The 21,466-nt window shown below is 43.6% G+C and overlaps 1 protein-coding gene across 3 annotated transcripts in view; it reads right to left on the bottom strand.

Annotated features, from left to right (window-relative positions):
* LOC137166958 (disks large homolog 2-like) overlaps nucleotides 1-21,466 on the bottom strand; it is a 623,160-nt gene that overhangs the window by 388,970 nt on the left and 212,724 nt on the right. For all 3 annotated transcript variants that reach the window (XM_067568887.1, XM_067568895.1, XM_067568902.1), the window contains exon 7: nucleotides 1,622-1,766. In XM_067568887.1, the coding sequence (XP_067424988.1) occupies nucleotides 1,622-1,766 (145 nt within the window). The remainder of the gene's footprint in view (nucleotides 1-1,621; nucleotides 1,767-21,466) is intronic.

The raw sequence follows: 21,466 nt of genomic DNA, 5'->3' as shown, positions 1-21,466 counted from the left end.
TGTTAGATAGCACATATCATCAGTAAATCTCAAAGCATTTTTTCAAAGGAGGTCAGTATCATTATCCCCATTTTACAAATGGGGAAACTGAGGTACAGAAAGGTGAAGTGACATGCTCACAATAACCCAGCAGGTCAGTGGCAGAGCTGAGAATGGAAACCAAGTCTCCTGATTCTTACTCCAGTACTCTATCCTTTAGGCAACACTGCCTCGCTAGTCTTGCTCTATGGCATGTGCTGCTTCACTATTTCTTAAATATTATTTTGGAAGACCATTTAATTTAAGGAATTGATAAGGGGCTAGTGACCCTTTTTTTTACTTCTTGGTCACTGGGAAGAAATCAGCCAAGATTAGTAGTGAATAAATATCATCACCTTCTTTTGGTTGTTTAATAGTATCTGCTAAATGAACAGGCAGTCTCAGTCCAGTTTAGTGTAGTACATAGATGTGCATGTTATAAAACCACCACTGCAGTTATCACCCTTTCATGGGCCATGTGAGTAGAAAGGACTGTGATTAGCTGGGCATGCCAGATCAAAATTGAGGGATAATGATGCAGAACTGCAGATGTACCTAATCTCTGACTTTTACTGGGAACCTTTGTCTTTCCACCCCTTTGCTAGCTTCATGGCCTCTGGTGACAATGGAATTTTTGGCAGCTCACCAGTATGGGCAGGGGTCAGTTGCTGACACTCCCTACTCTCCTTCTTTTGCAAACAAATCAGGTTGCTTCCTGGCTCTTCTCTCTCCTCTAATGAGAGACAGAGGGAGCCTAAAGCAGGGAGCATTTACTGACCAGCTGGTAAAAGGAGGGAGTCAGCAGCAGGCTGCGCAACAGTGGCATAGATTAGTCCTGTCTGTTGAGAGAAGGAAGACTGAGCAGAGAAGTCTGGAGCCTCAATGACAAGGTGCTACCCCAAAGTACAGGGTACTGGGGAGGGGAGAGTCACATGCACATTGGGAAGGGATGCCCTGGGTGCAAGGGGAATCATTGCTGCACTGTTGGGTGGAAAAGCAGAGGATTGATATAAATAAGGGAACGGATGGACAGGGAACAGGGGGCATTAGTTTGTTGATATGTGGGGATGTAACTGATAGATCTGAAGGGCAATTATGTATCAGGACAATCGTATGCTCTATGCAAATATTGTGGAAAATACAAGTCCATTTAATATGCAAATGTCATGTTAATTTTCCTCAGGCTTTTTTGTTTGGTGAGTCCATGTAGGCAGGTCTTCTGCTGCCTGTGCTGTATCTGTCATATGGATTGAAGACTCCACTCACCATCTCTCAAAATATTATATTTCCGTAAAAAATAATTTCACTTTAATTGTTACCAGAGATACAGTGTACCTTCTTAAAGTTCATAGCATGCTGAAATAAGCTGGCGGCACACTTATCTTGTTACTTTTTGCAGCACAAGTCCAGCTAATATTTCAGTATTATTATTTCAAATATAACATATCATGACAGTATCACATTTAACTAACAGTTCCATTTTTTAGCCCTCCAAGATCTTGTATAAGCTTCACAGTGGTACTGATATTTGTCTAGATTTGAAAAGTCAAAGTAATCACTTAAAACATATCACGTATAAAATGATATGCAACGAGGCACTTACAGTGAGTAATATCTGGTGGTCCATAAGGGTCAGTCATGTAAATGGTAGTGGGCTTTCCGACTTTTAGATAAACTACATCTGATGTGTTCTTCAGTATCGCTACTGCCTCTTCATGAGTTACTTCTTCTAAACTGTAATTATTTACCTTCAAGGAGAAATTAGACAGATGAGTAAGGCTGAACAGATACAGAAGAAATATCTGTATTAGCTATACAGTTATCAATGATGGATTAAGAATTGTAGACAAAAGGTACTGCAGATTATAGAATAGTAACGTTATACAATAAAGAGGAAAAATTAGATTAAGGCATTTTCTTGTCAACCTGCCTCCTAGGCCTTATTTAGCAGCTTTGACAATACCAGAAGCTTAGTATTATAGCTCAGTGTGAAATGCTAGATGTGCCATTGTGTCTACTCCACTATGACACTATTACCAGGGTTATCGTTATCACAAACATAAAAAAACCGGAAGTAGCTTAATAGCTGACTGTGCCACACATGATGCAAGAAACGTATACATCATAGCAACCACTTGAGATATTAATTATCAGCATATAGTTCTTGGCAATAAAAGCCCAAACCCACATTCTGATTAGCTACTTGGGTACTTAAAAAGTTGCACGCATGCACTAGTTCCTAATGAGCCACAGCTGGGACCTGTTAAATGAGTGACACCCCAAAAAATCTTTTTTTCCATTAACTTAAATGAGTAGTTCGAAAGTTAAGTGGAAGAGGAAGGATGACAAAAATACGAGGCTACCTTGCAGAGGTGGGAAGCGACAGCTGTGGAATTGAGAAGGTAGGGTTTGAAGGTGAAAAATGTGACAGTTTTCTGGAGTTGTAGGTAGAAAAACACTGAAATAGTGAGAAGATAGCTGAGTATAGACACATGGTGTGGGCCGGATGCAGAGAGATGTATCAGGTGCAGCATTGGCTGTAAGGCCAGAAGGGACCATCACGATCATCTAGTCTGACCTCCTGTACACCACAGGCCACAGAACCTCACTCACCCATAGGCCCATAACCTCTGACTGAATTACTGAAGTAATCAAATCATAATTTGGTAAGAGACTCATATTTACAAGAGGAAGCTGTTATATGCTCAGGCATTTTTAACATGAGTTAACAAACCATCCACTATCAGATACAATGTTGTAATGCTTCCTATGAAGTCAATGCAAAAAAGTAGGACAAGAAGTTGCCCAATCTGTATGAATACAGTACAGCTGCAAATCAAAGAAGTCAATGAGTATGACCAAGGGAATTCAGTAAATTATCTGAGACAGAACTTTCAGCAGCTGCCAAAATGGTAAACAATCCAGTCATTATGAGACACTGGAGAAATCTCCAAATCCTTTGAGAAGTCATTGAGACCAGGAAAGAGAATGATGGATAAGATGTAGAACTGCTAGATTCAATGACTTTCTCTTAACTTTGAATCTTGATGTAATTCTCAAACTTTGAATTGGAGAACTGTGGAGTCTCCTAACACTCAGATGAAAGAACTGCTGACACTCCATGGCAGGCTTTGACAAGTATTTCTGTTTCTTATCATCTATGAATTTAACTTTTTAACATATAGACAATAGCATGAACATACACATGAACTTTTAAATAAATAAATATATTTCATGCAAATGATTAAGCATGTGGTGTTCAGAAGTGACTGATATAAAATCTCTCTTGATTATTATTATACTTTAAATACACAATTCAAACTCTGAAAATTTAACTTTCGACTAATCTATGTAAGCACCATTACCGGCACGGTTACGTTCTTGTGCTCCTTTCCCCACAGCCCTTGTTAGATACCTTTGTGTTTTGTCTTAATTCACATTGTAAACTTTTTGGGGCAGAGACTGTCTCTGTGTGTTTGGGATCCCATTATGCTGGGTGCTACACAATCTGACTGAGGCCTCTGAGTATTATTGTAATAAATAATAAATTATCTTAGATAGTGTTACCCCCTTTCAACCCAAGCAGTTAGCCAAAACTTGAGGCTCTGTAGATTCTTTCCTATTGGAGGAAAAGTGTACGATGAACTCAGATATCTTTAATGCAGTCCTGTTTATTGACAAAGAATGTACAAAGTCATGTTTCCCTGAGCACGGCAGGATCAAACTAAATCTCTCTGAGCATTTTCTCAGAGCCACGCTACCAGTACTTCTTTGTCTGGTGCTGTGATCACTCAGCCATCAGCATGTGGAGACCCACACCCAGCTAAATTGCATGAAGGTTCTCCAAGCCACTCATGAATCACCCAACAATTTCAATCAGATTTCACCCAGCCCATAACAATATGAAAGAAAAGGGAAGTGAAATAGCTTAGAGCTATTGGATAGTCTTTCTTGGTCTTTGTAGAAATAAATACAACTACTACACAAATGGAACTGTTTCTAAATAGGTTTTTCAAATTGTTTTTCAGGAGACATCAACGGATTTTTTTAAAGGCTAAATTATTCAAAACAATGTGAGGGCTAGCAAATTTAAATATCAAAATATGATACTTGGCTGTCACTATTTTATTTTATTTAATAGGCAGTTGCAGTGTCAGGAACTAAATGTATGAAACTACTCCTTGCTTGATATCAGCAAGAAAGAGTTTAGAGAACTACTTTTAACATATTGTCTCTAACTTCTATTTGCCCTAATATGCCTTACTTCCTACTGATTTGATTAAGAACTTTCTAGCCAGTTTGTCAGTACTATGTGCCTGTTGTACAAACTTTAAAATAAAACATGGATTATTCTATAATATGTTCTCATTTTCAGGTATGCGTGATGAAAAAATGCCATGTTTGGATTAACTGAAGTTTGTAGCACTGGGACACAAAGAACCATAAAGAAAGTAAATACATCAGTCATAACATGACATGAAATGAAGGTACAAATGAGAGTTTCACGAAGCAAACTGGCTGGGGGAAGCAAAACATGAAGAACATGAAGAAACGGTCAGAACTATGAAGGAAATGAAGATTGCCACCTGCAAAAAGTAAGTGGTCACAAATACTTGCAAATATATATGCTATACTTTTGTTTATGTTCATAACAAATACATGGAAAATATACATTTTGTCCTCCATAACTATATGACCCTTGAAAAGGAATGCTTGAAATACTGATTAAAATGATCATAGATCAGTCAGTACTTGAATAATGAAGAAAAGGTTAAACAAGACTGAAATCAGCCAATATCCAAATTCATCCATTAGGAAAAAGGCTATGTCTACACTATGATCTAAGGGTGTAATTCCCAGCTCACATACACATACTTGTGCAAGCTAGCACAAGTATAAACTGGAGTGTAGCTGCAGTAACACAGGCATCAAGTACATACCCACAAGGTTCAGGAGGGTACACTACTGTTTATACAAATGCTAATCGAACTAGCACAAGTATGTGTATGTATTAATGAGCTGGGAATCACACGCTTAGCTCGTAGTGTAGACATAAGAACATAAGAACAGCCAAACAGGATCAGACCACTGGTCTATCTAGTGCAGGATCCTGTCTTCCAACAGTGGTCAATGCCAGGTGCTTCAGAGGGAATAAATACAACAGGTAATCACCAAGTGAGCCATACTAACCATTCCCAGCCTCTGGAAAACAGCAATCCATGCCTATCCTGGCTAATAGCCACTGATGGACCTAGCCTCCATGAACTTATCTAGTTCTTGTTTGAACCCCATTATGATCTTGGCCTTTAAGAACTCAGGTCTGTTCAAAAAGATGCAGGCAGGCACTTTCTTCCCAGATCAAAAATAAATATTGGTGATGTTGAAATGACAATAGTGATCCTGGGGGATCCTGGCTACCTCTTGCTCCCCTGGCTAATGAAGCCATACACCGGGCACCTGGACAGTGAGAAGGAGCATTTCAATAATAGGCTCAGCAAGTGTAGAATGGTGGTGGAATGTGCATTTGGCCGCTTAAAGGCAAGATGGTGCAGCTTGCTCACTAGGTTAGACTGCAGTAAATGCAACATCCCAACTGTTATCTCTGCCTGCCGTGTGCTCCATAATGTTTGTGAAACAAAGGGGGAAAAGTTCCCCCAGGGTTGGATCATGGAGGCTGATAGACTGGCCACTAATTGTGAGCAGCAAGATCCCAGTGTTATGCTAAGACCCAACTGTGGAGAACTGTGCCTCAGGAAGCATTGAAAACCCATTTTTGGAATGAACTACAGTAATTTACATCCTTGTTAGTGCTGTGCCTTCCCTTCCCATCCCCCACCCTCACACCATCGGCCCCTCCCCTTCTTTCCCCATCGACAATCCCTGAGCTCTCAATGAATAAAGAGTAATGTTTTTTAAAGCAGTACAGTTTTATTGGTGGCCCACTACAGTGGGGGGAAAGACAGATAATTTAACATTCTCATAAAGTTGGTTGGGCATCCAGAGCAAAGTGTAACTGTGCAAGCAGCAAAGCACGCACATTCCCAGTTCTTAAAGGGGCCGTTGCTTCTTTCTGCTCCCCTTCGTCAGCGTGGAGTGGAACACATACTGCACCCTGCTCAAACTCCTTCTAGAGCACTTTGGGGTGGGAGCTGGTAAGAAAGTGTTTGTTGGTTAGGCGTTTTGGAGGGGCTGCAGAGGGAGTTTGTCCTGCCAATGCTCCTCCTGGAGCTCTACCAGATGCCTCAGCATGTCAGACTGATCCCTCATAATACGCAACATCTTCTGTTGCATTGCACGGTCCTGCTCCTGTGCTGATTTTCTGCTTTCCATGTCCATGTTTAGTTTTTCTAACAAGGACATCCTCCAGGCTCTGAGTTCTGTGTTAGCAGCCACGGGGTGTTCCTTGGGATGACATGTTCAACAAATTAATGTTTTTTTTTTCCACTTCCTAATCTGAGAAAGGCACTCTGAAGATGGGGTGAAGACTGAGGTGTCCACCATAAGGCAAGCAAAGCACAAAGTTGCCATTGTTAGCTGACCCCATGGAATAAAAGAAATGTTACAATGTAAAAAGAACTCCCTTTCATATTCACAAGGCAAAGCCAGACCCGAATAGCAATCTGTACCTATCGCATGGGTCAGAGTGACATTCCAGACATGGTAAGTAAGGGGCCCTTGCACTCATTACAGGGAAGTCTGTATAGCACTAAATTCCCCAATCCACACATAACCAAGGCGAAGGATTATTGGGTTTCCCTTTACCATCCCAAAGACCAGTTTGGGAGGAGTGGTCAAAAGGAATTGGAAGAGGGTGTGAGTGCAGTGTCACTGGAGGAAAAAAAAAGGGGGGCGCCAGTTCCCAGACTCATAATGCCCAGGCCAACAATATCATGCCTAGGAATTTTCTGTGTAGGGGCCCAGAGACACTGTCCACAGCAGGGGAATAACACACAGTGACTATATTGATTGAATATTGTAAACTTAAACCATCTTCCCTAGATGACCAGGTGTGATATCAGTCTCCTGAGGGTAACACAGGCAGAAAGGGAAGATTTCCTGTAAGCATCAGGGTACAGGCCTGGCCCTTATGCTGTTATGCTGTGTTCCGCAATGATCCCTGCTCATTTAATAGCAGAGTGGTGGGGAAAAATATCCTACCATGACGGAAGAAATAAGGCTGCCCTCCCCAGAAACCTTCTGCAAAAGATTGCAGAGTACCTACATGAATGTTTCCTGGAGATATCCACAGAGGATTCTCAGAGCATCCCTGTGTACATAAGTAGTCTGTTCAGGGGGTAACCCTCTGCTGAAGTTTACCAACCCCCAGGAAGCCCATTCCCACAAAAACACAAACTAGTTTTTTCCCAAAAATAAGAAGCTGAACTGGGGTTATAACCATAGAAATGTGATTTGCTATACACACTCACCAGATGTGCCTTCCCTGGCATCTCGGTCTGTAACGCTGTGCTGTTCCCGGCCGTGCTGCTCTGGGGTAATGAACAGGTCCTGGCTCTCTGGGAGAATGGATACTCCACTCTCCTGTCCCCTGTCCTCCTCCTCATCCTTCTCCTTGTCCACAGAATCCTCCTCATTCATCCTGGACTGGGATTCTTTGGAGTTCAATGATGCGTGGTAGCACAGTGGTGGGGTCACCACTGAGAATCACACGCAGCTCGTCATAAAAGCGGCATGCCTTCGGTGATGAGCCAGAACAACTGTTCATCTCCCTAGTTTTCTGATTTTCCTGCCTCGGCTCTTTGATTTTAATGCTGCATTGTGGCCCTTCTCCTCTATACCATGCAATATCTTTTTGTAGATATCTAAATTTCTTTTGCTGCCTCAGAGTTGAGCCACAACAGACTCTTCGCCCCACAGGCTGGTGAGATCCAAGGCCTCAGGTTGACCCCAGGCTGAAGCGCATTTGGGGCATGCAGTCGCCATGAGAATTCAGCTACAAAACTCTCTCCATGCTGAACAAACAGGAAATGGGAATTCAAAATTTCCTGGGACTTGAGGGTAGAAGCTATTAACTGTTTATGTGGGCACTTTGAAGCAGAGTACGAATGTCCAGAGTGGTCACAACAGAACATTATGGGATACCTCCCAGAGGCCAATGACATCGATTTACATTGAGCTCTGCCTACACTGACACGCATTCGACCCATATAATTTGACTTAAGTGCTACGCCACTTGCGGAGATGGTTTTATTAAGTAGAATTTTACCACAATTTAGGTCAGCGGAACTGACATGCCAGTGGAGATGCATACTTTAGGTGGTTGATGTAAGTCAAGTTACATCGACCTCCATTGTCAGTGTAGACCAAGCCTGAGTGGATGTTTTCAGAGAACTATCGACAATGATGCCAAGATCTTTTTTTTTTTTTAGTGGTAACAGCTAATTTAGACCCCATCATTTTATATGTATAGTTGGAATAATGTTTTCCAATGTGCATTACTTTGCATTTACCAACACTGAATTTCATCTGCCATTCTGTTGACCAATCACCCAGTTTTGTGAGATCCCTTTGTAACTCTTCTCAGTCTCCTTCGGACTTAACTATCTTGAGTAGTTTTGTATCATCTGCAAATTTTCAACCGCACTGCTTACCCCTTTTCATTTATGAAATTATGAGATCATTTATGAATATGTTGAACAGTACTGGTCCCAGTATAGACTCCTGGGGGACACCATTACTTACCTCTCTCCATTCTGAAAACTGACAATTTTTTCCTATCCTTTGTTTCTTATTTTTTAACCAGTTACTGATCCAGGAGAGGATCCCATGACTGCTTACTTTGCTTAAGAGCCATTGGTGAGGGACCCTGTCAAAGGCTTTCTGAAAATCAAAGTACACTATATCCACTGAATCAACCTCGTCCATATGTTTGTTGACCCCTTCAAAGAATTCTAGTAGATTGGTGAGGCATGATTTCCATTTACAAAAGCCATGTTGATTTTTCCTCAACAAATTGTATTCATCTACATGTCTGATAATTCTGTTCTTTACTATGGTTTCGACCAATTTGCCTACTATTGAAGTTAGGCTAACCGGCCTGTGATTGCCGGGATTGTCTCTTGAGCCTTTTTTATTTAAACTGGTGTCACATTAGCTATCCTCCAGTCATCTGGTACAGAAGCTGATTTAAATGATAGGTTACATATCACAGTTAGCAGTTCTGCAATTTCACATTTGCGTTCCTTCAGAACTCTTGGGTGGATACCATCTGGTCCCAGTGACTTATTACTGTTAAATTTATCAATTTGTTCTCTAAACTCCACTAATGACAGCTCAATCTGGGAGAGTTCTTCAGATTGGCACCTAAAAAGAATGGCTCTGGTATGGGAATCTCCCTCACATCCTCAGCAGCGAAGACCGATGCAAAGAATTCATTTAGTTTCTCCACGATAGTCTTATCTTCCTTGAGTGCTCCTTTAGCATCTCACAAAGCATCTGATGAAGTGGGTTGCAGCCCATGAAAGCTTACGCCCACAGAAATTTGTTAGTCTTTAAAGTGCTACAGGACTCTTGTTGTTTAAGCATCTCAATCATCCAGTGGCCCCACTGTTTATTCAGCAGGCTTCCTGCTTCTGATGTACTTAAAATTTTGTTTGCTGTTAGTTTTTGAGCCTTTGGTTAGCTGTTCTTCAAATTCTTTTTGGCCTTCCTTATTATATTTTTACTTCACTTGCCAGAGTTTATGCTCCTGTAACATGGCTTGTTTCACTGTCTTTGGCGCCTCCTGCTAGCTATCTGGAGAATCAGTGCTGAGCCAGACACACACCCCTCTCTGCGTTGTCTTACCCTCCATCCTAGGTTCTGCTGGACCCTCCTTCTCTGACTCAACCCTCCAGCTGAGTCACAATCCATGTCCCCTTCCCCTCCCCCCCCCACCCCGCCCCGCTTCTGTGGGATTCTGCAGTTTATTCTCACCACTTCCCTTCAGGCCACCACAGTCCTGCCACCATTCCTAGAGTGATCTGGAGGAGGAGGGGAGGGACCTAGGCCCACCCACCCCTCTGGGTCCGGGCCCTGGGACCCTGTGCGTGGCAGTCTTTCACTGCATCTTCCCCCAACTCCTCCATGGATTTTTCTGGGCCACTTCCCTGCAGTCCCAGTACCTTCTCCACTCTTGCTTCAGGGTATTCAGCTATGCTGAGTTCCAGCAGCCAGACACTGCTCTGTCCAGGATGTTGACAGTCCTCCCTCTTCGAGCTCCTGGGAGGCACTCCTCTGCTCTGCAGCTCCCTTTTATACCAGCCTCCTGGGCCTTGATTGGCTGCCACACAGCCCTTCCCACTGGCTACCTTTCACGCAGCCTCTCCAAGGGCCCTCTTAATCCTTTCCAGGCCATTGCTCCTTCTATTTTCCTCAAAAGGATTTAACTTCCACTTTAAAAAGAGATGCCTTTTTGCCTCTCACTGCTCCTTTTACTTTGTTGTTTAGTCATGGTGGCACTTTTTTGGTCCTCTTATTATTTTTTTAATTTGGGGTATACATTTAAATTGAGCCTCTCTTTTGGTGCCTTTAAAAAGTTTCCATGCAGCGTGCAGGGATTTCACTTTTGGCACTGTACCTTTTCATTTCTGTTTAACTGACTTCCTCATTTTTGTGTAATTCCCCTTTCTGAAATTAAATGCTACTGTGGTGGGCTGCTTTGGTGTCCCGCCTCCCAGGGATGTTAAATTGTATTATGTCATGGACACCATTACCATGCTATAGTCACCTCTTGGATCAGATCCTGTGCTCCACTTAGGACTAAATCCCAAGTGGGTTCCAGGACTAGCTGCTCCAAGTGGGTTCCAGGACTAGCTCCAAGTAGGTTCCAGGACTAGCTGCTCCAAGAAGCAATCATTTAAGTTGTCAAGAAACTTTATCTCTGCATCCCTTCCTGAGGTGACATGTACCCAGTCAATATGGGGATAGCTGAAATCCCCCATTAATATTGAGTTTTTTATTTGTATAGCCTCTCTTAATATCCCTGAGCACTTCACAGTCACTATCACCATCCTGATCAGTGGTTGGTAGTATACCCCTACTGCTATATTCTTATTATTCAAGCATGGAATTGCTATCCATAGAGACTCTATGGCACTGTTTGTTCATTTAAGATGTTTATTTTCTTTAACTCTATGCTTTCTTTCACATATAGTGCACTCCCCCCACCAGTACCTGTTCTGTTTTTCCGACATATCTTATTCACTGGTATTATTGTGTCCCATGTATTATCCTCATTTCATGAAGTTTCTGTGATGTCTATTATATCAACACCCTCATTTAATATGAGGCACTCAAGTTCACCTATTTCAGTATTTAGACTTCTAGTATTTGTATATAATCATTTTAAAAAATTGTCACTTTTTAGCTGTCTGCCATTACATGATGTAATTGAATGAGACTCTTTTTCATTTGACTGTTTCTCATCAGATTCTACCCATATTTTATCCTCTTCCATCCTCTCCTCCGTGGATATAGAGAACCTCCATTAATAGATCCTCCCCTAAGGGATGCCTCCGTCCAAACCACGTGATCCTCCGCACCCGTCGATTTTCCCGTAGCCCTTAGTTTAAAAACTGCTCTACAACCTTTTTAATTTTACATACCAGCAATGTGGTTCCATTTTGGTTTAGGTGGAGTCCATCCTTCCTGTATAGGCTCCCCCTTTCCCAAAATCTAAATCTCCCAGCAGCACACCCTATTTCTAACAGGCATCTATACAAAACGTACTATACAGAAAAGTAGAAAACTGTCTTTTTAAGGTATTTAAAAAGTATTCATTTCTATCCATTATGTGTTTGATATGGCCATTCTGAATGCAGATTAATAGCCTGTTTCAGATTTGAGAAAAGCTTTTTCCTCTGCTGCAGAATCGTGAAATCCAGAGAAATGTGTGGCCTCTTGTTATGCCTCCTGGTTAAAATCAGTGATCAATCTAAAACGGACTCCACTTCAAGCACAGCAATCTTTTTTTTTTTGCATTAAACAGCTCTGGCCCTGTCTGAGACAAAGGTCTGTCATTATGTACCAAATAAGTACCATTAGTGTATACTGCACTGGATATTGCTTTTTGTTTCTTCTCTCAAGTTCTTAGCCACTCAAGTTCTTCAGATATTTTCTTCCCACAGAAGTACAGTACTCCCAGCCTCTAAGATAATTGGACTGGGGAGAAAAGTGTGTTGCCCTCCTGCCAAGTGGTAGCAGACTTTCAGGGCCTGGTAGATCAGCTTCCAGTTTGAAGCAGAAATCAGTGTTGCCGAGTCAGGTATTTTTGTAGTGCACTTTGTTTTTACAAAATGTAGATAAGTCTTATTTCCTTTCAGAAGGGTGGTAACAAATAGCACATAGGCAACTCCCTCTTGCATCTGTGCTCTGTCCCAGAGGCAGTTACCTTGTGCTTCTGTCTCTCTTTCCAGGACCTCACACAAGTCTCAGGGCTTAAACTCTGTGCTCCTTTTTCTCTCTCAGTCCCTTCACTTTTCATCTAGGAAACCCCTAGTCTAAGGCTGCTCACAAACACCATATAACTTGGAAAGCTGGGTCTGCGCCTCTACCTTCCTTTTGTGCAATAGCTTTGAAATACAAAAGATGCTCAGACAGGTCTAATGACCTAGAGAGAAACTACACCCAGAGGGTAGTCAAGAGAGTCGTGTGTTAAAGAACCTAACTTTCTCTAGTTCTAATGGCCTAGACACAGGAGAGTACTTCAAACCACACAATACCATTGATGACTCTTGGGGTGCAAGACTCCATGAGATCTCTAACTTCCTCTATAGTGAATTTCTCTCTGGGTGCTTGTACATTAGTCACTGCAAGCCATCAGTACCTTTCACTATAACAGGGAGATGAATGACTCTCCCAAGCACTCTTGTTATCAGTTCAGAAACTTGACATAGAACCACACTGTACCATTTCTCAATATCCCCTAGAAGGCTGTAAATATTAAGATGTCTGGTCTCACTCTCCAGATATAACTCAGGCTAACACTGATGAGAGTTATGGGTGCATGGAAGATCCAACTAACTTTTCTATTTCTGCTACATATAAGAAAGTGACCACTAATAATGAAACTTGAATAGACCTTTCACTACAGAAGCATGAAAACATGCATTTATTAAAACATCATGTTCTCTGACTCCTGAAACACGCTGCAAAGATATGCACAGTATGCCATTTTGAGAAAAGGAATAATCTAGATACCTTTCTATGAAACATTCCACCTACCATTTTCACAGAAAAAATGTCATATAGTAGATATAGATTATTAAAAAAGATTATGCTTTGGTTCTTCTTTCTGATTAGATTAACAGTTAGATTAATAAGGAGGGATGAGTTCCTCTCTCCCCCTGCCACCCAATCTACTCTCCAAGGGAAAGTGATCTTGCCCTCTGTTCCTTAACCAAAAGCACAATGCACCTTATTTAGAAAGAATTTCAATTACCACCAAGGTCGCTTAACTCAAGTTGCCTGTGCTCCAACGGCTGTGGCAGAGCCAATGTACGTTAATGAAACTTTCAATCTCTTCTGCAGAAGAGGGGTTGGTAAAAAAAAATATGATTTGAGAGGTAAAGGAGATTGAGAGGGAAACATGAACAAAATAAGAAAGTGAGGAGTATCCTGTAAGCCTACGAAGTACTGAAACATTTGTGCAGAAAGGTTGACATAAGTGTTATGTGGTTATCGTGCAATCCAAGTGAGGACATCCATGCACCCTGGAAAGGCAGCTGAAGTGAGACAGTAAATGAGTGAGGAAGAAATTGGGTGTACACTAATGTAAAGGAGGTCTAACTGAGTAGCTATCAGGTGCTGAACAGGTGAATGGAAGTCAGTGACTCACAGAATATTAGTTAATAATAAAACTCCCATTAAAAATTAACTTAATTAGCAGTGAAGAAGTGAATTCCTGTGGGAACTTGCAGAGGGGGGAGAGAGAATACCTAGAACTCGACAGGTTCCAGCGATAAAAGCTGGCATCAGAAGGTGTAGGAATCAGCAGCCTGGGCATAGAAAGACTGCCACAGGAACTGAAGTTCGTAAATCTGATAGGGAAAACATGCACTGAGAATGCTGGGCTTCCTACATAGCCATAAAGAGCAAGCTAGATTTAATTCAGGATAATGAATGAATTTCATTCAGGAGGGACTCAAACAGCAGCTGAAGTCACAAATGTAACCTCCTCTGGAGCTGGCTGTTCCTGACATTACCTAGGGCAGTGGTTCTCAAACTTATTTGATCAGCCCCCCCTTTCTTGTGTCTGTAGTCGTTTATGCCTCCCCTGCCCTCTAAGTACATATACCGCCACCCAGCTCTGAAGGCAGAGCGGAAAGCAATGGCTGCTGGCAGGACGCCCAGCTCTGAAGGCAGCACCAAGCCAGCAGCAGCACAGAAGTAAGGGTGCCAATGTGAAAAAATGATATTCGGCAATATCATGTTTCACAGCAGATTTAGTGCCCCGTTGCCACCCTTAGTTCTTCACTGCTGCCACCCTGGCCTCCTCCATGTGAGGGATGGGAGAGGGGAGGAGAGGAGAGGAGAGCCCAAGCCTGGGTGGCAGAGCTCCAGCTATCCCTTTTATCCCCACCTCCTGGGAGTGCACAGCCCTTCTGCACGAGCCCTAGTCACCCACAGCTGAGAGCCAGAAACCTTGCTGCCCTCCCCCCTCAAAAAAAGCACACAGCCCATGCCTCCACTGACACATCCCACGCCTTCCTTGGGAGGCCCACGCCATAGTTTGAGAACCACTGATCTAGCGAACTCACCCCTGGGTTACAGCAGAGGTGGCTACAGAGGCTCAGGACTCTGTTTCCCAGAGTGAGTGGAGTCCGGGACAGAGACAGACCAAGCTGAAAGCTACTACCAGAACCAATCATAAGCCTGAACTAAGAGACAGAAGGGTTTGGTTTTACTTGTGGTTTTGGCTGTTGTTATGGAAACATGAGCAGAGACAGAGAGAAGCATCGCAGCCTGGGAGCATGTGCACCGCATATAAAAGGCGTATAAGAAGCTTGGGGATGCTAATCCTCCCCAAAATAAAAAAGGCTGGCCGTGCAGGGGGCAAATGCTGGATGTGGTGCAGGCCACCTCCCTTTGGAGGCATGCTTGTCCATTTGTCACCTTTGCTCTGGCCAGGAGTGCCAGAAGCTCCCTAGAAGCAGGGGGCCACTGGCACCCGGCAGTAGCCCCGCTTCCAAAGCCCTGCCTCCGCTCCACCTCTTCCCCCCGCCTCTAGTGTGGCACTTCGGCTCTGTCTGCCTGCAGGCGCATCTCCTGGATATCTGCAATGCTGTGCTCGGCCAGGTAGGGAGCCTGGGCCTGTGTCAGTGCAGTTGCTGGCACAGTTTGCGGGCCCATGCCCACCTCCCTTCAGCACTGACCCAGGGAGGTGGCACTTCCCTGTCTTGAATGGAGCCCATTGCCCCTTGTTTGGCAGGAACCAAACAAGCCACGCCACCCTTCATGTTTACAAGGGGAAGCAGTGGCAGCCGTAGAGCTGCTACCTCCTGAGGGCCAGATCTGGCTGAACCCAAGTTCCCTGGGCAGCCGCATCTCCGAGCCACACTGCCTCCTCCAGCTGTAGCACGGGCCTCTCCTTTTCCCCTCCCAGAGACTCACGGGGTGTGAGCAGGCGGAAAGGGTGAGATTGAGCCCTGTGGGATGTGCTGGGGCAGCAACAAGCTCTGGGAAAGGGGTTAGGGCAGTAAGGAATATGGGGAGAAGGGGCAGTAAGGAGCCCAGGGGAGGCAGGGTTCAGAGCAGTAAGGAGCCTGGGGGAGTAGGGGAGGCAGTGAGAAGCCTGGGGCAGAGCTCAGGGCAGTAAGGAGCCCAGGTAGTGGGGGCTGGGGCAGTAAGGAGCCTGGGAGGCCAATGAGGAGCCTGGGGCGGAGCTCAGGGCAGTAAGGAGCCCAGGGAGTGGGGGGTTGGGGCAGAAAGAAGCCTAGAGGGGTGGGGTGGCAATGAGGAGCCCATGGGAAGTTGGAGGGGCAGTAAGAAGACTGGGGGACAGTGAGAAGCCCCACAGCAGAGCATTAGGCCAGGGCTGGGCAGCAGAGCAAGGGCAGGACCTTTGTGGCGGGAAGAGGTGGAATGGCGTGGGGCCTTGGAGGAAGAGGCCTCTCGGGGGTGATGCCACAGTCCAGGCACTGGTAGCCCCCCCATTTCTAGGGAGCTTCTGGCACTCCATAGACTCACCAAAGGAAAGACTCATGTGCTGCCTGAGCCTGGAAGGTTCACATTAAACATCCCATTCCTAACCAAAGGGAAACTTAAAACTCTGTTGGTGGATACTGCTGGGTCACTGAAGGGTGTCAGTCCAGCAGAGACCAGCAACCCAGGAGAGTGAGGAGCAATTCCAGGTCAGGCTACCAAGAGCCAGTCTAATTTTCCATTGGATTCCAGATCAGGGAATCTCAGGATGATCCTATCCAAAACCTTGTAAGAAATTCCAAGTCTATTTATTTTGCTTGTAAGTTTTATGCCAGCAAATGATTTACAGCGCTGCATCACCCAGTAAAGAACTTCTTCTCAACTCACATTCTGCCTACATAGGTACTGGGAGGGAGCTGGGTGGTTTGAGCCCATTGTAATTGTTGGGAGGTGGAGGGTTTAAGGTACTGCTCCTATTTTATTATTCTAGTTACTATTTTTTTCTTATCCCTGTTCCTTTTTTCCCTGTACGTAAAGTTCCGCCCATTGTTGTATTGTTATTTTGGGGACTGTGATAATTATTTTATTCCTTGTGTATTAGACTATACTTCTAGTATATTATTTGGTAGTAAACATTAAAAGGACAGCACTCTGTATTCCATGCACTAGGAGGGGTCCCCCTTGGGTGGAAGCATCAGGTGTCACAAGATAAAGAACCCAGGACCAATATCCCTGGGTTGATCAGGGAGAAGCTGCTCCAAGCATCAGGCAACAAGGAGAAGGCTTAAGATACCTCTCAGGGCTCAGATTACATAAAGAAACCAGAAAGGCTGACAACAGATTCTGAAATGAGGAACAATCAAGGATGATAGGAGGCTCAAAGCACAGACACTATAACAGAAGATGGAATAAAATGGTGAAAAAGGAAGGAAAAGGAAACCTACAAGCCTAATCAAAGAAGACAACAGTGATGGGAGACATAAATACCTAGATAAAATTGCAAAGGAGAGATGTAGGAAGAAATTCCACTTTATATTTAGCAACAATTGCAACATTCCTTCTGCCCAGCCTCATTATTTTGAATGGAACCAAGGGAGATGTTTAATTTGGAAATTTTCCTGGTACATCTGAAAAAAATAAGGTACTCAGCACTAGGTACAGTAAAAAGCTTTGGTTCCTCATATTGACCTTACAAGCACTCTAGAAAATTACCATCAGGAAAGACAGAAAAGAGTAAGTGATGAAAAATAAGAGTTTTGGAGGATCATTCTTGTTTTATTTATTTCCCCCTTTTTAAGGGATTTTTTTTTCAGCTATTGACTAAGGTTTATTAAGATTTGATTGGGTTGTACTTATGGAGGGAGAGGGAGATGATGCTGATCTTGGTGGTTACATTTGCCTTTGTGTAAATATTTTTTCAGGCAATTTTCTCCAGGAAGTGGATTTTGTTGAAGTGAATCTTGAATGAGTTTTCTCCTATGAACATCTGTGAACTGTTGGATTTAATTGGTCTATTGCTGCTGATGAATGTGCATGGCCTTTTTAAAGCTCAACATGATTTAAAGAGCTCTAAAAAGAGAAAGAAGTGTTTTTTGGGGACAAAGTCCTAAAATTGGTTTTAAGAAAGTATGTTTGTTTGGGTTAATTGCCTCTGTAGTATCCCATTAACTATTTAATTAATTGGACTACAGCTGGTGTTCACTGTGTGTACACAGAAGGAGTGTTTAACTGATTGGCTGTATTTAAATGACATTTCATTGTCTTTTATTCCCTTTTACTTTAGTTTGCTTAGTTTATCAGTGGCTATGAGCCTAAGGGAGTAGGGTTCTAAAACAGAAGAGAGTTTGGCTTTTTGGAAGTACTTCAACACATGGTGCTTTGGACCAGGTTTACATGACAGACCTATATCAGTATAACTACATCACTCAGGAGCGTGGACTTTTCACAGTACTGAGCGACACAGTTATACAGACCTAATCCCCCACATAGACAGTGCTATGTCGACAGGAGAGCTTCTCCTGTCAACATAGTTACTACCTCTAAGGAAGGTGGATTAACTATACCAATGGGAGAAGCTCTGCCATCAGTGTTGCAGCATCTTTACTGAAGCACGACAGCAGCACAGCTGCATCGGTGCAGCTGTGCACCTCAGGGATAAGTAGGGAAATAAGGAAATTTAACTGATAGACATGAAGCCACATATGCAGATATAGGGCAACACTTAGAAAATGATGGCACAATATGATTCTAAGACAAACTCCATACTGGTTTTAATAGGGATTATTTTTAAATGACAACTTGATATAGCCCTTACAAGTAAAAATCTTAAACTAGGAATAGGAAGGATGTATGGGTATGGTGCATCTGAGTACCAGTGGTCTGAATAATCAGAAAGGCAAAGGTAAAAAACATAGTGAGTAAAAAGGTGGACTACAGTGTTATGCTTGAGGGCACTGGTCTGAGTCCCTTTGCTCCCAGAAGGTTTCAGGAAGAACGAGGAAAGATGGATTAGTTAGTTCAACTGGAAAGACGAATGTGCGTTAGGTAAAAATTGAGGATGAGGTCTTACGGTGACCTTGTCCTTGAAAAAGATGGTATATGGTGGGTGTGCCATGCGGACCCCTAACTCTCCCGTTCATTGGGCAGACATGACAGCGACTAAGAATGCCACTTTCAATGACAGTTGTGTTAAAGAGCCTGTTTCTAATGGTTCCAAAGCCCAGTAAGGCAGTGTAGTATCAAATTCAAGTCCCAAGTGGGGTATATACTCATATTTCAGGGTAGATGTTTCTGTCATCCCTAAGAAAGCGTTTGGTGATAGGATGGGCAAATATCTTGTCCACCTTGTGGTGAAAGGCAGTAATAGCAGCGAGGTGTACTCTAAGTGAGATAATGGATAGGCCGAAGACTAGTTCTTTAGTTCTAACATGTATTCGAAAATCATTGGTAAGGTAAATGGGGGGTAACAGGCGGTAGTTTGTTTTGGTACCAGATGGTGAATCTCTTCCATTTGTGCAGGTAAGTATTACTGTGCTTGTCCTTCTACTGTTCACTAATAAGTCTTTCACCTGTTCCGAGCAGGTCAGTTCATCATGCTGGTGCCATGTAGGAGCCATGCTCTCAGGTGAAGCCTCTCTAGGTTTGGGTGGTAAACCTGTCCAGCATCTTGTGATAGAAGATTCGGCAAGAGTGCGTGATGCACATATCGCCATCCTCCACAGGTACGAGTACCAAGTTTGTCTGGGCCATGTGGGGGCTATCAGGATGACTTTGGCCTTGTTGTCTCTTATTTTGTGTATCACTCTTGATAGTAGGGGGATAAGGCGAAATGCATATAGCAGAGGCACTTAGTATTTGAGGAGAAAGGCATCACCCAAAGATCAGGAGCCCAACCCTGCTTTTGAGCAGAATTGCAGGCATTTGTAATTCTGGGACATCATGAAGAGGTCTATTGATGGGTGATCCCAGTGTTTGAATATGCTTTGCAGGAGCATGTTGTTTAGCTCCCACGCGTGGTCTTGAAAGAATTCCCTGCTCAATGTATCCACCGTGGTGTTTTGATGTCCTGGGAGATACGAAGCTGAGATGTTAACATTGTGTCAGATACCCCAGTTCCAAAGTTTCATAGCTTCAGTGCATTGGGAATGTGACCTTGCCCTCCCTGTCAGTTTATATAACATGCAGGCAATGTTGTCCATCATTACCCTTATGGTCTCGTTCTTGATCAATGGCAGGAAGTGCAGGCATGCACTGCAAATTGCACACAGTTCCAGGAGATTTATGTGTAACTGTCTCGGGAAGAGACCACCTGCCCTGAATTGTGTGGTGCTGCAGATGGGCTCCCCAGTCCATCAAGGAGGCATTGCTGGTGAGAATCAGTGAAGGTGGCGTTTGTGTGAAAGGGACTCCCACGCACACATTGTTGGGTTGCGTCCACCACTGCAGCGAGTGTTTAACTTTGATTGGCATTATGAGGCATCAGTTTAGGCTGCGTTTGTGTGGTATGTAAGACAGTCCTTAGCTAGCCTTGAAAGCAGCGCATGTGCAGATGCGTACTGTACCATGAATGTGGCTGCTGCCATATGGCCTAATAGTTGAAGGCAGGCCTGTGCCAATATCTGTGGGCTGCTCAGTATACTGGAGATCAGATTGACTACAGTGAGGAATCTGGTCAGTAGTAGTGACACTTTGGCATCTGAGTGTCGAGATGCACCCCAATGAAGTCCAGTTTCCGCACAGGTGTCAATGTTGATTTTTGTATGTTTAAGTGTAACCTCAGCCACAAGAAGAGGGTGATTGTCCTGTTCATAGTGTCTATGACATCTGGCCGAGTGGGTGCTTTTAACAGGCAGTCATCCAGGTAGGGAAAAATTGTCACTCCTTGTTTGCAGAGATGTGCCAACATTACCGTGATAACTTTGGAAAATAACACGCATAATGCAGTCAAAAGGCCAAAGGGCAGAACTTTGTATTGATAATGTTCCCCCAGAGTAAACCTGAGGAACTTCCTGTGTGCAGGATGTATGGTTACGTGAAAATAGGCATCTTGGTGATCAAGGGCCGAAAACAAGTCCCCCGTTCCAGTGCTAGTACTATTGTTGCTAATATGACCCCCCTGAACCATTGGACCCTTACAAATGTGTTGAGTTTTCTGAGGTCTAGAATAGGCTTCCATCCTCTGTTCTTTTTCTGGGTTAAGAAGTAGTGAGGGTAAAAAGTCCTTCGCTCTGTGTTGCGATGGTACTGGTTCCACGGTGCCCAGATGTAGGAGGCAGTTTACTTCTTGATGTAGAAGGTGTTCGTGAGAGGGGTCCTGAAGAGGGATGGAAAGGAAGGGTGGCAGGGAGGATGGAGATTAATGGTATCGTATAGCATTAATGGATTATTTCTAGAATGCATTTGTCCATTGTGATGAATTGCCTCACTGGGTAGAAAGGGGTCAACCGGTATCCAAAACGGGAGGTGATTAGTGATAGTGTCGGCACTGAAGAAGGGGGGAGGTCTCTCGGGCCCTCATCCAAACCCTAAAAATTACTGTTTTGCAGAGGGTTGGTGAGATGTTGATAATTGAGTTGGAGGTTGGCGACACTTTGGAGGCCTCTGTCTTTGCCTTTGTGTATCATAATGCCTCTGTTGTGAGGCGTATGGGACAAACCTTATATGCTGTGTGGGATAATATTTACCCTGTTTTCTTTTTGATGCGTATATACCCAGGGAACAAAGTGTCACTCTTGAGTCTTTCAGGGTATGAAGGGACTTATCAATTTTTACTGCAAACAGCTTCTGGCCGTCAAAAGGAAGGTCTTCC

This window comes from Emydura macquarii, unplaced genomic scaffold (genome assembly GCF_026122565.2).
Source record: "Emydura macquarii macquarii isolate MOO-44397 ecotype Brisbane River unplaced genomic scaffold, CSIRO-AGI_Emac_v2 contig_318, whole genome shotgun sequence".
In the NCBI taxonomy this organism is placed as follows: Eukaryota; Metazoa; Chordata; order Testudines; family Chelidae; genus Emydura; species Emydura macquarii.
This window is presented reverse-complemented; position numbering and strand designations above follow the sequence as displayed.